The sequence below is a fragment of the Vanellus vanellus genome (genome assembly GCF_965231255.1).
Source record: "Vanellus vanellus genome assembly, contig: HAP1_SCAFFOLD_529, whole genome shotgun sequence".
Taxonomy (NCBI): Eukaryota; Metazoa; Chordata; class Aves; order Charadriiformes; family Charadriidae; genus Vanellus; species Vanellus vanellus.
The window spans coordinates 111,636-122,327 of record NW_028128410.1 but is presented as its reverse complement, the minus strand read 5'-3'; the positions used below and the strand labels follow the sequence as shown (position 1 = coordinate 122,327).

The window sequence follows — 10,692 nt, the reverse complement described above, 5'->3', positions numbered from 1 at the left end:
GCCTTCCCGCTCTCCTGCCCCGCGCCTACGCCCTGCCCCTTCGCCTGTTTAGCCCCGCCTCTTCCTCCTTCCCCGCGCTCCTATTGGTCCTGTGCGCGACGTCATAGGAAATGGCGACCGGAAGTGGATGCGACGAAGGGGGGGAGGTTCGGTGCGGGCGGCGCCGCCATTTTGGGAGCGCGGAAGCGCCGGTACCGATCGCTCCGGCCCGGCCCGGCGGGCGGCGGCGCCCGCGGGGCGGCGGCGGAAGTCCCCGCCATGGCCGCCAACATCGGGGACCAGCGAGCGCCGGAGTGGTGAGCGCCGGGGCGGGGGGGGACACGGACACACACACACCGGGGCTGGTTCCCGGGGCGCGGCTGCACTGACCGACCAACTCCCCCCCGTCTCCCCTCAGGGCCCCCCAGTACGGGCTGTCGGCCGGCGGGGCGCGGGAGGGCGGCCTGGAGGCTCCGGCTCACGAGAACCCTGAGTGGGAGAAGGCCCGGCAGGCGTTGGCGAGCATCAGCAAAGCGGCTGCCGCCGGCGGGAAGAGCGGGGGGAGCAGCTCCGGGGGGGCGCAGGTGAGGGGATGTCGGGGTGGGGGGGGAATCCTGAGGGGATGAGGGGGGGTCGGGGGGGGGGCTGGGAGTGGAGGGGGGGGCGTGCAGGAGGGTCCTGGGGGTGTGAGAAGGGTCTGGGGGAGCTGATGAGGGGCCCGGAAAGTTCGGGGGGGCTGTGGAGGCTCCTGGGGGGTAGAGAAGGGGGGCTGGGGGGTGCAGGAGGCTTCTGGGGGGGGAGCTGGTGGGGGTTTTGCAAGGTCCTGGGGGGCTGAACAGGATCCTGGAGGTACAGGAGGGTCATGAGGTATGGGGGAGGGGGGGGGTGTTCCAAAGGGTCTGGGGGGGCTTGGGGGGGATCCTGGGTGGCTGATGGGGGTCTCAGAGGGGTCTGGAGAGCAGAGGGGGAGGGCAGAGGGGTGAGGGGTTACAGGAGGGTCCCTGAGGAGGGCTGGGAGGGGGATTTTTGGGGGACCAGGAGGGTCCTCGGGTGAGTGGAGGGGGGCTGAGAGTGCTGGAGGGGGCTAAAGGCTGTTTGGTGGGGGCAGAGGGGTTGGGGATGGTGCAGGAGGGTCCTGGGGTGTCTGTGGGAGATGGAGGGGGGCAGGGGAGGGTTCTGGGGGGTGAGGGTTCTCTCCCCTCCTCTGCTGAGCCTTCTTTCCCCCCCCGCAGTACTCCTCGCCGCAGGGGGACCCCAACCTGCAGCAGCCCCCCTACTACCAGTGGTATCAGCCCTACGGCAGCTACTACCCCTACGGCTACTACTACCCCATGGTGAGCTGGGGGTGCGCGGGGGAAGCCGAGGGGGTGCCCCCGGCTTTGGGGGGGTGGAGGGGGAGCGATGTGGGGCGCAGGCGCTGACGGGAGTCTCATCGCAGGGCGTCTACTCAGGGTATGGGGCAACAACGACGGCGGCACCGTATGGGGCGGGGGGGACCTACGCTGCTGCCCCGCAGCAGCCCCCCACTCCCGGGCAGCAGAGCGGCCTCGGCCAGGTGAGGAGGGGGTGTCCTGGATGCCTGGGACCCCTGTGGGGTGGGACGTGGTGGGTCGGGGTCTTCTGTGGAGTAGGACATGGAGGGCCCAGATGCCTGGGTCCCCTGGGGAGGGGGGTATGTCACATCTGGGGGATGTGGGGGTCCGGATGCCTGTGTTCCTGGGGAGAGGGGGATGTGGGGGGCCTGTATGCCTGGGTCGTGTCTCCCCCCATCATCTTCCCCCCCCCCCACAGCAGCCGCCGGTGCCAGGCCTGGACGAAGCATCCCCCTACGGCAGCCCGCAGCCCCAGCTGCCCCCCGCCGCCCCCCCACAACCCCCCCCACCCCACGGCGCCCACCCCCTGAGTGGTGGAGGGGGGTCCACGGCGGCAGGAGGGGGTGGGGGGGGTGGAGGAGGTGGGGGGACACCCCCCAGCACTGCTGCCCCGTACCCCCCACACAGCTACAGTGAGGGGCCCGGCCCCAGTCCCGGCCCCGGCCCCAAGGGCAAGAAGGGGCAGCAGCTCTGGAGCCGCATGAAGCGTAAGAGCACACCGGGGGGGGGGTTGGGGGTGTGCGGGGGGGGAAAGGGCTGTTGGGAAGGGAGATGGGCTGATATTGGGGTGGGGGTGGCCTCAGGAATCCCCTGAAAAACAGCAGGAGGTGTGATCCCCTCTCTTCCCCATTACCCCTTGTACAAATTCCCCCACCTCACCCCCAAAACTCTCCCAAATTTCACTTAAATACACCTTTCTCAGCCCCAAACTCCCTTAAAATCCCAAATTCTCTCTGTCGCTTCAAAATTTCAAGTTCTGCTTTCAAAACACGCTCTCTGGCCCCAAAAATTTACTAAAACCCCAAATTCCCCTCAAAACAACACTTCCTCACCATGAAACTCCTGAAACCCTATATTCCTTCTTAAAGCATCCCCTCCCCTTAAACCTCCCCAATTCTACCCCAAAACCCAAACTTCCCCCTCTAAACCAAACTATACACACTTCTTCTCACCTCAAATCTCCCCGCAAACCCTATTCTCCTAAAACTCCCAGAAAAGCCCCAATTCCCACCCCAAACACACTGCACACCCCCACTTTCATCCCCAGATCCCCTCAAACCCCCAAGTTCTCCCCAGCCCCTCCTCACCTCCTTTTTTTCTCCCCCCGCAGAAGCCCCCGGTGCCGGCGGCCTCAAGTTCAACCTCCCCAAACGCCCCTTCGTCCTCACCAGCCCTGGCTTTGGGAATGCAGAGACACGTGGGGGCGGCGGCAGTGCCGGTGCCGGTTTCGGGGGGCAGACGGGCCCTGAGAAACACCACGGACACGGGTGAGCCCGGACGGACGGACAGAAGGGGGGGGTCCGCAATAGGCGGAGAAGGGGGGACACCCCAAAATCACATCAGCTTTGCCGTGGGGCAGCACACGGCGGGTTTTGCTGCAATATGTCACTTTAGAGGGGCTGAGCCCTGCTGGGTGATGGATGCTTGCCCTCCCGACACCCCCAGCACACCCTCACCCTACCGACCCTCCCAGCAGCCCCGCGACACCCCCTGTGCCCCCCCCAGCACCCTGCCGAGCACCTCTATGCCTTTCCTGATGCCCCCAGCACCCTCCAACCCTTTCCTATGCCCTCCTGTGCCCCCCCAGCACCTTGCTGACCCCCCCAGCAGCTCCGCAACCCCCTCTGTCCCCCCCCAGCACCCTGCCAACCGCCCCCGTGCCCTTCCTGAGGCCCCCATCACCCCTCAACCCCTCCCTGTGTCCCCCCAGCACCCCCCTGATGCCCCCAGCACCCCCCTAGCACCCTGCCGACCCCTCCCCAACACCCCCTAATCCCCCCCTTGCGGCCCCCCCAGGGGGAAGCCGGAGGACTGGCCGCAGGACATGAAGGAGTACGTGCAGCGCTGCTTCACCGCCTGCGAGTCGGAGGAGGACAAGGACCGGACGGAGAAGCTGCTGAAGGAGGTGCTGCAGGCCCGGCTGCAGGACGGCACGGCCTACACCATCGACTGGAGCCGCGAGCCACTGCCGGGGTGAGCCAGCACCCCTTCTGGGACCCCCAAAATTGAGGACAGACACAGAAGGGTGAGCTCACCCCCCCCTTCTCCTTGCAGGCTGAGCCGGGATGGCGTCGCTGAGAGCCCCAAGAAGAAGCGGTGGGAGGTGTCAGCTCTGCACCCTCCACGGCCGGTGACGGGCTCGGGGCTGCCGCAGCCCCCTCCCCAGCGCGGCGCTGGAGCCGGGGGGGGCACCCTGGGTCCCCCAAACCAACGAGGTGGCGGTACCGGCGCTGGCCGGGCTCGTGGTAACGGCTTCCCCACCAAATTCGGTAACCGGAATGTCTTCATGAAGGAGAACAGCTCCTCCTCCAGCGCCGGGTCCCGGTCCCGATCCCGCTCCTCCTCCCGCTCACCCGGGCGGCACTTCCGACGCAGGTGGGGGGCAGAGGTGACTCCCCCGGCACCCCTAACCTCCCCCCAGCACCCCCAACCCATCCCGGCACCCTTCTAACCCCCCTGGCACAATAACCTGCCCCTCAGCACCCTCAAATCCCACCAGCACCCTACAAAGCCCCCTGATAGCTCCCCCAAACCCCCTGTGGGACCCCCTAACCTCTCCCCAGCTCCCCCAACCCATTCCAGCACCCCCCTAACCCCCCCCAGTACTCGTAACCTCCCTCTGGGATCCCCAAACCCCCCCTTAATCCTGCCAGCCCCCCAAGCTTCACCTGGCACCCCTAACCTCCCCCTGTCACACTAACCTGCCCCTCAGCACCCCCAAACCCACCCACCGGCACCCCATAAATCCCCCTGCCGGCACCCCCAACCCCCCCGAGACCCCTTAACCAGCACCCCCAACCCATCCTGGCATCACCAAATCCCCCCCCGGCACCCCCTCACTGTGGTCCCAGGAGGTGCCAGGTGGCTCGGCTGGGGGTCTGGGGGGGATATTGGAGGGTCTATTTTGGGGTCCCGTCCCCCCCCCAGCTCCCTGTTCCACTCTCCTCACAGTGATTCCCACTCGGATTCGGACAGTTCCCTCTCTGGCCCTGAGAGCCGTCCGGGCGCCCGCCGGGCACCCCCCAAAACCCGTGGCCGGGGGGGGCACGTGGAGCGCGGACGGATGCGGATGCAGCGGGGAAAAAGGTACTGGGGGGAAGCCAGACTGTGACCAGTTTGTCCTAGGATGGGTTTTGGGCTCTCCAGACTTTATCCCTGACTGAAATCTATGTGGTTTTGCCCCAAAAATCACCCCTCCCCCCCCAGGCATGACCAGGGTCCTTCCAAGCGCAACCGCAAGCGCCCAGCAATGGACTACGAGGACCCGGAGAAAGAATTCAAAAAACAGCGGCGAGCGGCTCGTTTCCAACCCGGACACCCCAAAAAGCTGCGGCCAGAGCCCCTCGTCCTCCCGCTGGGGGGGTCGGACCCCCCTGGCTCCTCCGAGGGTCTGGACTGGAACGAGCTGAAGATTTTGGGGACCTGCCAGGACGTCACCAAACACTACCTGCGCCTCACCTGCGCCCCTGACCCCTCCACCGTCCGCCCCGTCTCAGTCAGTGGCTTTCTGTCCCCCCCCCCCCAAAGGGACCCTGGGATGGGGAGGGGGTCACCCTGATTCCCCCCAATTTATCGCCCCCCCCCGTAGGTGCTGAAGAAGTCGCTGAGTCTGGTGAAGTCCCACTGGAAGGAGAAGCAGGATTACGCCTTTGCCTGCGAGCAGATGAAATCCATCCGGCAGGATCTGACGGTGAGACACCCCCCCGATGCCTGGAGCTGGGGCAGGGGGGCCCTGGGTGTTCTGGGGGGGTGTCTTCCAGACATTCGGGGATCTCCTGAGCCTTTTGGGGGGGGGCTCTTCTGGGCTTTTTGGTGGGTCCCCTGGATTTTTCGGGGGGGGGTTCTCCTGGACTTTTTAGGAGTTCTCTGGACCTTTTGAAGATCCCCTGGATTTTTGGGAGGCTCTTCTTGGGTCTTTTGTGGGGTATCCTGGATATTTTTGGGGGGGTGCCTCCCAGGACAGAGGGTCCCCCCCTCAACCCCTCTCCTCAACCCCCCTCGCAGGTCCAGGGCGTCCGCACCGAGTTCACGGTGGAGGTGTACGAGACGCACGCCCGCATTGCCCTGGAGAAGGTGAGTCTCGGGGGACCCTCGAGGACCCCCCTCCCCCCCCGTGCTGGATCTCTCCCTGAGTGTCGCCCCCCCCCCCCCCCCCCCTCCTGACAGGGCGACCATGAGGAATTCAACCAGTGCCAGACGCAGCTCAAGTCTCTCTATGCCGAGAACCTTCCGGGCAACGTGGGGGAGTTCACTGCTTACCGAATCCTCTACTACATGTTCACCAGGAACTCGGGGGGTGAGCGGGGACGGGGATGGGGGACAGGCAATCCCGGGGACCCCCTCCGGCTTGTGGGAGGCTTTAGACCTGCTCCAAGGCCCCCCCGGTCACATTGAGGGGTTTCAGGGGTGTCCCAAGAGCCCCATGTTGACAGGGGATTTAGGGGTGCTCCAACCCACCCACATTCATGATGGGGGGCTTTAGGGTCCCCCTATGACCCCCACATTCATGGGGGGCTTTAGGGGCCACCCAGGATCCCCGTGTTCATGGTGATGAGCTTTAGGGGAGCTCCAAAACCCCCATCCTCATCCTCAGGGGCTTTAGGTGATGTCCAACCCTCCCCCCAGTTCACAGTGAGGGGCTTTGGGAGCACCCCAAGACCCCCATGTTCATGGGGGAGGTTTAGGGGTGCCCCAAGACCCCCCCCCATTCACCGTGAGTTGCTTTTGGTGCCCCTCAAGATCCCCCTCTTTGCCATCAGAGGCTGTAGGAGCACCCCAAGACCTCCATGTTCATTGGGGGAGGTTTTGGGCACCCCAAGCTCCCCCCCCCCTTTGCTTTTGGGTGCTTTAGGGCCCCCGCAAGACCCCCACGTTGACAGTGAGGGTATTTAAGGCCACCCCAAGCCCCCCACGTTGTTCTTAGACACTCCAGCCCCCCTCCAAACCCCACGTTTGCCCCGAGGGGCTCCAGCCTGTGTGTCTTCCCCCCCGCCCCCCCCCCAGACCTGACGACGGAGCTGGCCTACCTGACGCCGGCGCTGCGGGGAGACGCCTGCGTGGCGCACGCCCTGGCGCTGCGCGCTGCCTGGGCCCTGGCCAACTACCACCGCTTCTTCCGTCTCTACCGCGCCGCACCCCCCATGGCCGCCCGCCTCATCGACAAGTTCGCCGAGCGGGAGCGACGGGCGGCCCTCAAGGCCATGATCAAAACGTATGTGGGGCCGTCGGGGGGGTCCCGCACCTCCCCGGCTGGGGGGTGGCGGGGATTTGGAGGGGGAGGAAGGCGGTGGGGGGGCTATGGGGGGGTGATGTGGGGAGGTGGGAAGCAGGAGCCGGACCCCCGTGGCGGTGGCACAGGTGAGTCGTGCGGTTCGGCTGGAGAGGGGGGGGTGAGTCCCCCATCTCTGCCCCACAGCAGGGCTGGGGAGACTGTGAAACCCCCAATTCTGCCCCACAGCAGGGTTTGGTGGGGGGGGGTAAGCCCCCCAGTTCTGCCCCACAGCCTTGCTGGGGTGGGTGAGCCCCCAGATCTGTCCCACACCCAGGTTGGGTGTGTCCAAACTCCCCCACCCACTCCAGCTCTGCCCTACAACCCCCAAGTTCTGTCCCACACAGGGGGTGGTTGACCCCCCCCTCCCGCCCCACACTGGGCTGGGGAGTGTCCAAACCCCCCATCGCTGCCCAGTAGCAAAGTTCGGGGGGGGTCTCCAACCTTCCTTTCCCCCCTCCCCCCCCCCAGTTCTGCTCCACACTGGGGCTGGGGGGTCCCTCAAACCACCTCACAGTGGGACAGGTCCCCCTCCCCACCCCACACAGTGTCACCCCACCTCATTCCCATGGGGACACGACCCCCAACTAGGGCTGTGTGTCTCCCCCCCCCCCCAATGGGGCTGTGCCACCCCCTGCCCCCATGGGTCTGTGCCTCCAATTATGGAGCTACTTCCTGCCCCAGTGGGGCCATGTCCATCCCTTCCCTCGCCCCCATGGGGCTGGTTCCCCTCATTGCCCCCATGGGGCCATATACCCGTGTGTCCCTCCCCTCTGCAATGGGGCCATGTCCCTCTGTGGGTCTGCATCCCCTGTGACAGGGCCGTGTTCCCACCCCACAGGGCCGTTTCCCCCCGCTTTGTGGGGCCGTGTCTGTCTGTAGGGCTACATCCCGTGTCATGGGCCCACGTCCCCCCCACCATGGGCCCACGTCCCTCTGTGGGGCCACATCCCCTGTCATAGGACCACGTCCCCCTCTGTGGGGCCGTGTGCCCTCCATGGGGCCACGTCCTTCCCTGGGGCTATGCTCCCCCCTCCATGGGGCCGCGTCCCCCCCCGCGCCCCCCTCCCCGTTGCTGTGCCTCTGTTCTTGATCTCCTTCTCTCCTCAGCTTTCGCCCGGCGCTGCCCACTGCCATGGTCGGGGCCGCGCTGGCCCTGGACTCCCCCGAGAGCTGCCGGCTCTTCCTGGCCGCGCTGCCCCTCTCCTTCACCGGCCCCGACGCCACCGCCATCGACTGCAAGCAGAGCTTGGCGGTCCTGTCCCTCTTCTGACCCCCCCCGTGGTGGTGGGGGGGGTGGGGGCGACGCCAACGACGAACGACAGTTGTTTTTTGGGGGGGGTGGGGGTGGATGGAGGACTGTAACCTTCTCTCCCTGCAGGAGGGAACCGCCAGCGATGGAGGGGGTTGGGGAATGGGGGAGGGGGGGGAAAATTGGGGGGGGGGGGGGGCTTTCCCAGCCCCCGGGGAGGGGGGGGCCCACCGCTGCCCCCCCTCCCGCCCCGCACTAACCCTGTCTCAGTTTCTCTCTCTTCTTCCTGCTGCCGAGGTGGTCTCGTCTGCTCTTCCCCCCCCAACGACGCCGCGGCGGAGCTCTCCCCAACCCACGGAGGCCCCCCCACAGACCCACGGAGCCTCGACCCACGGAGCCCCCCCCCCCACCACCACCACCACCAAAACAACCAACCGCCTGGGGGGGGCCCCCCCCGACCCATGGAGCCCCCCCGACCCACGGAGCCCCCCCCGGGGGGCTCAGGGACTCACCAAGCCGGGACTGTGTCAGAGCCGCCGCCGCCTTTTCTCTCTCTCTCTCTTTGTTTTTTGACGCTCAAATTTTCCTTTTTTTGGTTCGTATTTAATTTATTTCCCCACCCCCCCAACCCTCCCCCCTTTCGCCCCCTCCACCCACATCTCTTTGCAGGTAAAACATGCCCCTCCCCCCCGCCACCCCCCCTCCCCACCCCCTTTTCGTTTCTTTTCTGGCCCCCGGGGCCACGCTGTCTCCCCGGGCTGGCCCCAATCCCTCCCCCCCCCCCCCCCCTTTTTAACTGATTCCCTTTTTTTGGACAGAATAAAGAGGAAAAGGAGAGAAGGGCTCAAATTGGCTGGGGGGGCAGGGGGGTGTCCTGTCTCTCCCTATGGCAAAGGGGACTGGGAGCCCCCCTCCTCTGTTCCTGCCAGGGCTCAGCTCCGTCCTGGCTCCAGGCGGGGGGGGCAGCACGGTGGGATCCGGCTCCATTGGGAAAAGTGGGACAAAATTGGAAGGAAAATGGCAGCCTGGAGAAGAGAAGGCTCTGGGGAGACCTCAGAGCTCCTTTCCCGTCCCTAAAGGGGGGAAAAGCTGAGGTGGGGACTCTTGATCAGGGAGGGGAGCGATGGGACGAGGGGGAGCGGTTTTACACTGAAAGAGGGGAGATTTCGGTGAGATGTTGTGCGGGCGCTGAGCCCCTGGCGCGGGGTGCCCCGAGAAGCTGTGGTTGCCCCATCCCTGGAGGTGCTCAGGGCCGGGTTGGACAGGGCTTGGAGCAACCTGGGCTGGGGGGAGGTTTCCCTGCCCTGGGCAGGGGGTGGCACCGGGGGGGGCTTTGAGGTCTCTTCCCACCCAAACTAGTCTGATTCTAACTGGGAGGGAACTGAGGGACTGGGATGGACTGGGGAAACCACAGTTGACAGGAGCCATTGTGCCCAACAGGTGTTTATTAAGATGATGGGTGGGGGGGGGTCCCCGGTATCGCAGCTGGGAGTGGGGCAAGCAGTGGGGGAGGGGGAAAAGCAGCGCCTGCAGCACCCCCGGCCCTTCCCATCATCTCTCCTGGCTCGGACGTACGTGGCCCCGGCGTCCTGCACCCGGCGCAGCTCCTTGCAGAGCTGTGTCTTCGGCCGGAGCTCCTGGGGGGAGGAGAGGGCTCAGGCACCGCAGGATGCTCTCCCGCCATGGCAGGGGGCTGCAGACCACCAGAGCGGGCGGCCACCTCAGGGCTCTGCCTATGGCCCAGGGGGCTTTGGCCGCAGGGTTCCCTGTGGCCAGGAAAGGTCAGGGGTACGATGGGGCTGGGGACGCCATACCTGCACCACTCTGTCGTACTCCTCCAGAGTTGCCATCAGCTCCTCCACGCGCTGCCATGCCTGCGGCAGGGGGGTGGCGGTGAGGGGACATGGGGCCTGGGGGGCTCGTTCAGCCCCTCTGCCGCGGCCCTCAGCTCCTTCAGCTCCTTCACCACGGCCTTCAGGTCCTTCAGCCCCTTCACCACAGCCCTCAGGTCCTTCAGCTCGTTCACCACAGCCCTCAGGTCCTTCAGCCCCTTCACCACGGCCTTCAGGTCCTCCAGCTCCTTCACCACAGCCCTCAGGTTCTCCAACTCCTCGGTGGCAGCTCTGCACTGCCCCGGCAGCGGTGACGGGGCCAGGGGGGCCGCCATGGACTGCGGAGTAAGGGGGAACGTGGGGAACTGGAGCCCAGTGGGGCCCTACGACCCCGGGCCCTGCCGCATCCCAGACCCACCTGGGCTTCCCTGGCCCCAGGGACCCCCTCGGCCACCTGAGAACCCCCCATGTCTCCCCCTGTGACCCCCCACGACCCCTCCACAGCCCCTCCAAACCCCTTCCCGTGTCCCTCCACGGGTCCCTCGTGCCCCCCCCCGGGCCCAAAGTCCCCTCCAGTGCCCCCTCACCTCCCCCGATGCGCCCCCCCGGGACTCGGCCCCTCCTCTACGGTGCTGCAGATCCCCGGGACCGGGGGGGACCCCCGCCGCTCCCCAATCCCCCAAGGGCTCCCCCCGGGGCCGCCCCGCGCATCCCTCACCGACCGCCGCCGACCGCCGCGCGGCGCTTCCGCTTCCGGTGGGGGCGGGC

The 10,692-nt window shown here is 66.6% G+C and overlaps 2 protein-coding genes across 2 annotated transcripts; one reads left to right on the top strand and one right to left on the bottom strand.

Moving 5' to 3' along the window:
- Nucleotides 1-152: 152 nt before the first annotated feature.
- LOC309684485 (leukocyte receptor cluster member 8-like) lies at nucleotides 153-8,817 on the top strand. Its single transcript, XM_082500388.1, has 15 exons — nucleotides 153-296; nucleotides 398-563; nucleotides 1,212-1,313; nucleotides 1,418-1,534; nucleotides 1,771-2,059; nucleotides 2,683-2,839; nucleotides 3,369-3,545; nucleotides 3,627-3,947; nucleotides 4,524-4,658; nucleotides 4,779-5,067; nucleotides 5,161-5,262; nucleotides 5,577-5,645; nucleotides 5,739-5,868; nucleotides 6,576-6,783; nucleotides 7,951-8,817. The coding sequence occupies exons 1-15, from the start codon at nucleotides 259-261 to the stop codon at nucleotides 8,111-8,113; spliced, it is 2,463 nt and encodes an 820-aa protein (XP_082356514.1). The 5' UTR covers nucleotides 153-258; the 3' UTR covers nucleotides 8,114-8,817.
- Nucleotides 8,818-9,519: 702 nt separating this feature from the next.
- On the bottom strand, nucleotides 9,520-10,630 carry LOC309684480 (uncharacterized protein). Its single transcript, XM_082500383.1, has 3 exons — nucleotides 10,512-10,630; nucleotides 9,907-10,262; nucleotides 9,520-9,729 (listed from the first exon to the last, which is right to left on the bottom strand). The coding sequence occupies exon 2, from the start codon at nucleotides 10,257-10,259 to the stop codon at nucleotides 9,942-9,944; it is 318 nt and encodes a 105-aa protein (XP_082356509.1). The 5' UTR covers nucleotides 10,260-10,262; nucleotides 10,512-10,630; the 3' UTR covers nucleotides 9,520-9,729; nucleotides 9,907-9,941.
- Nucleotides 10,631-10,692: the final 62 nt, after the last annotated feature.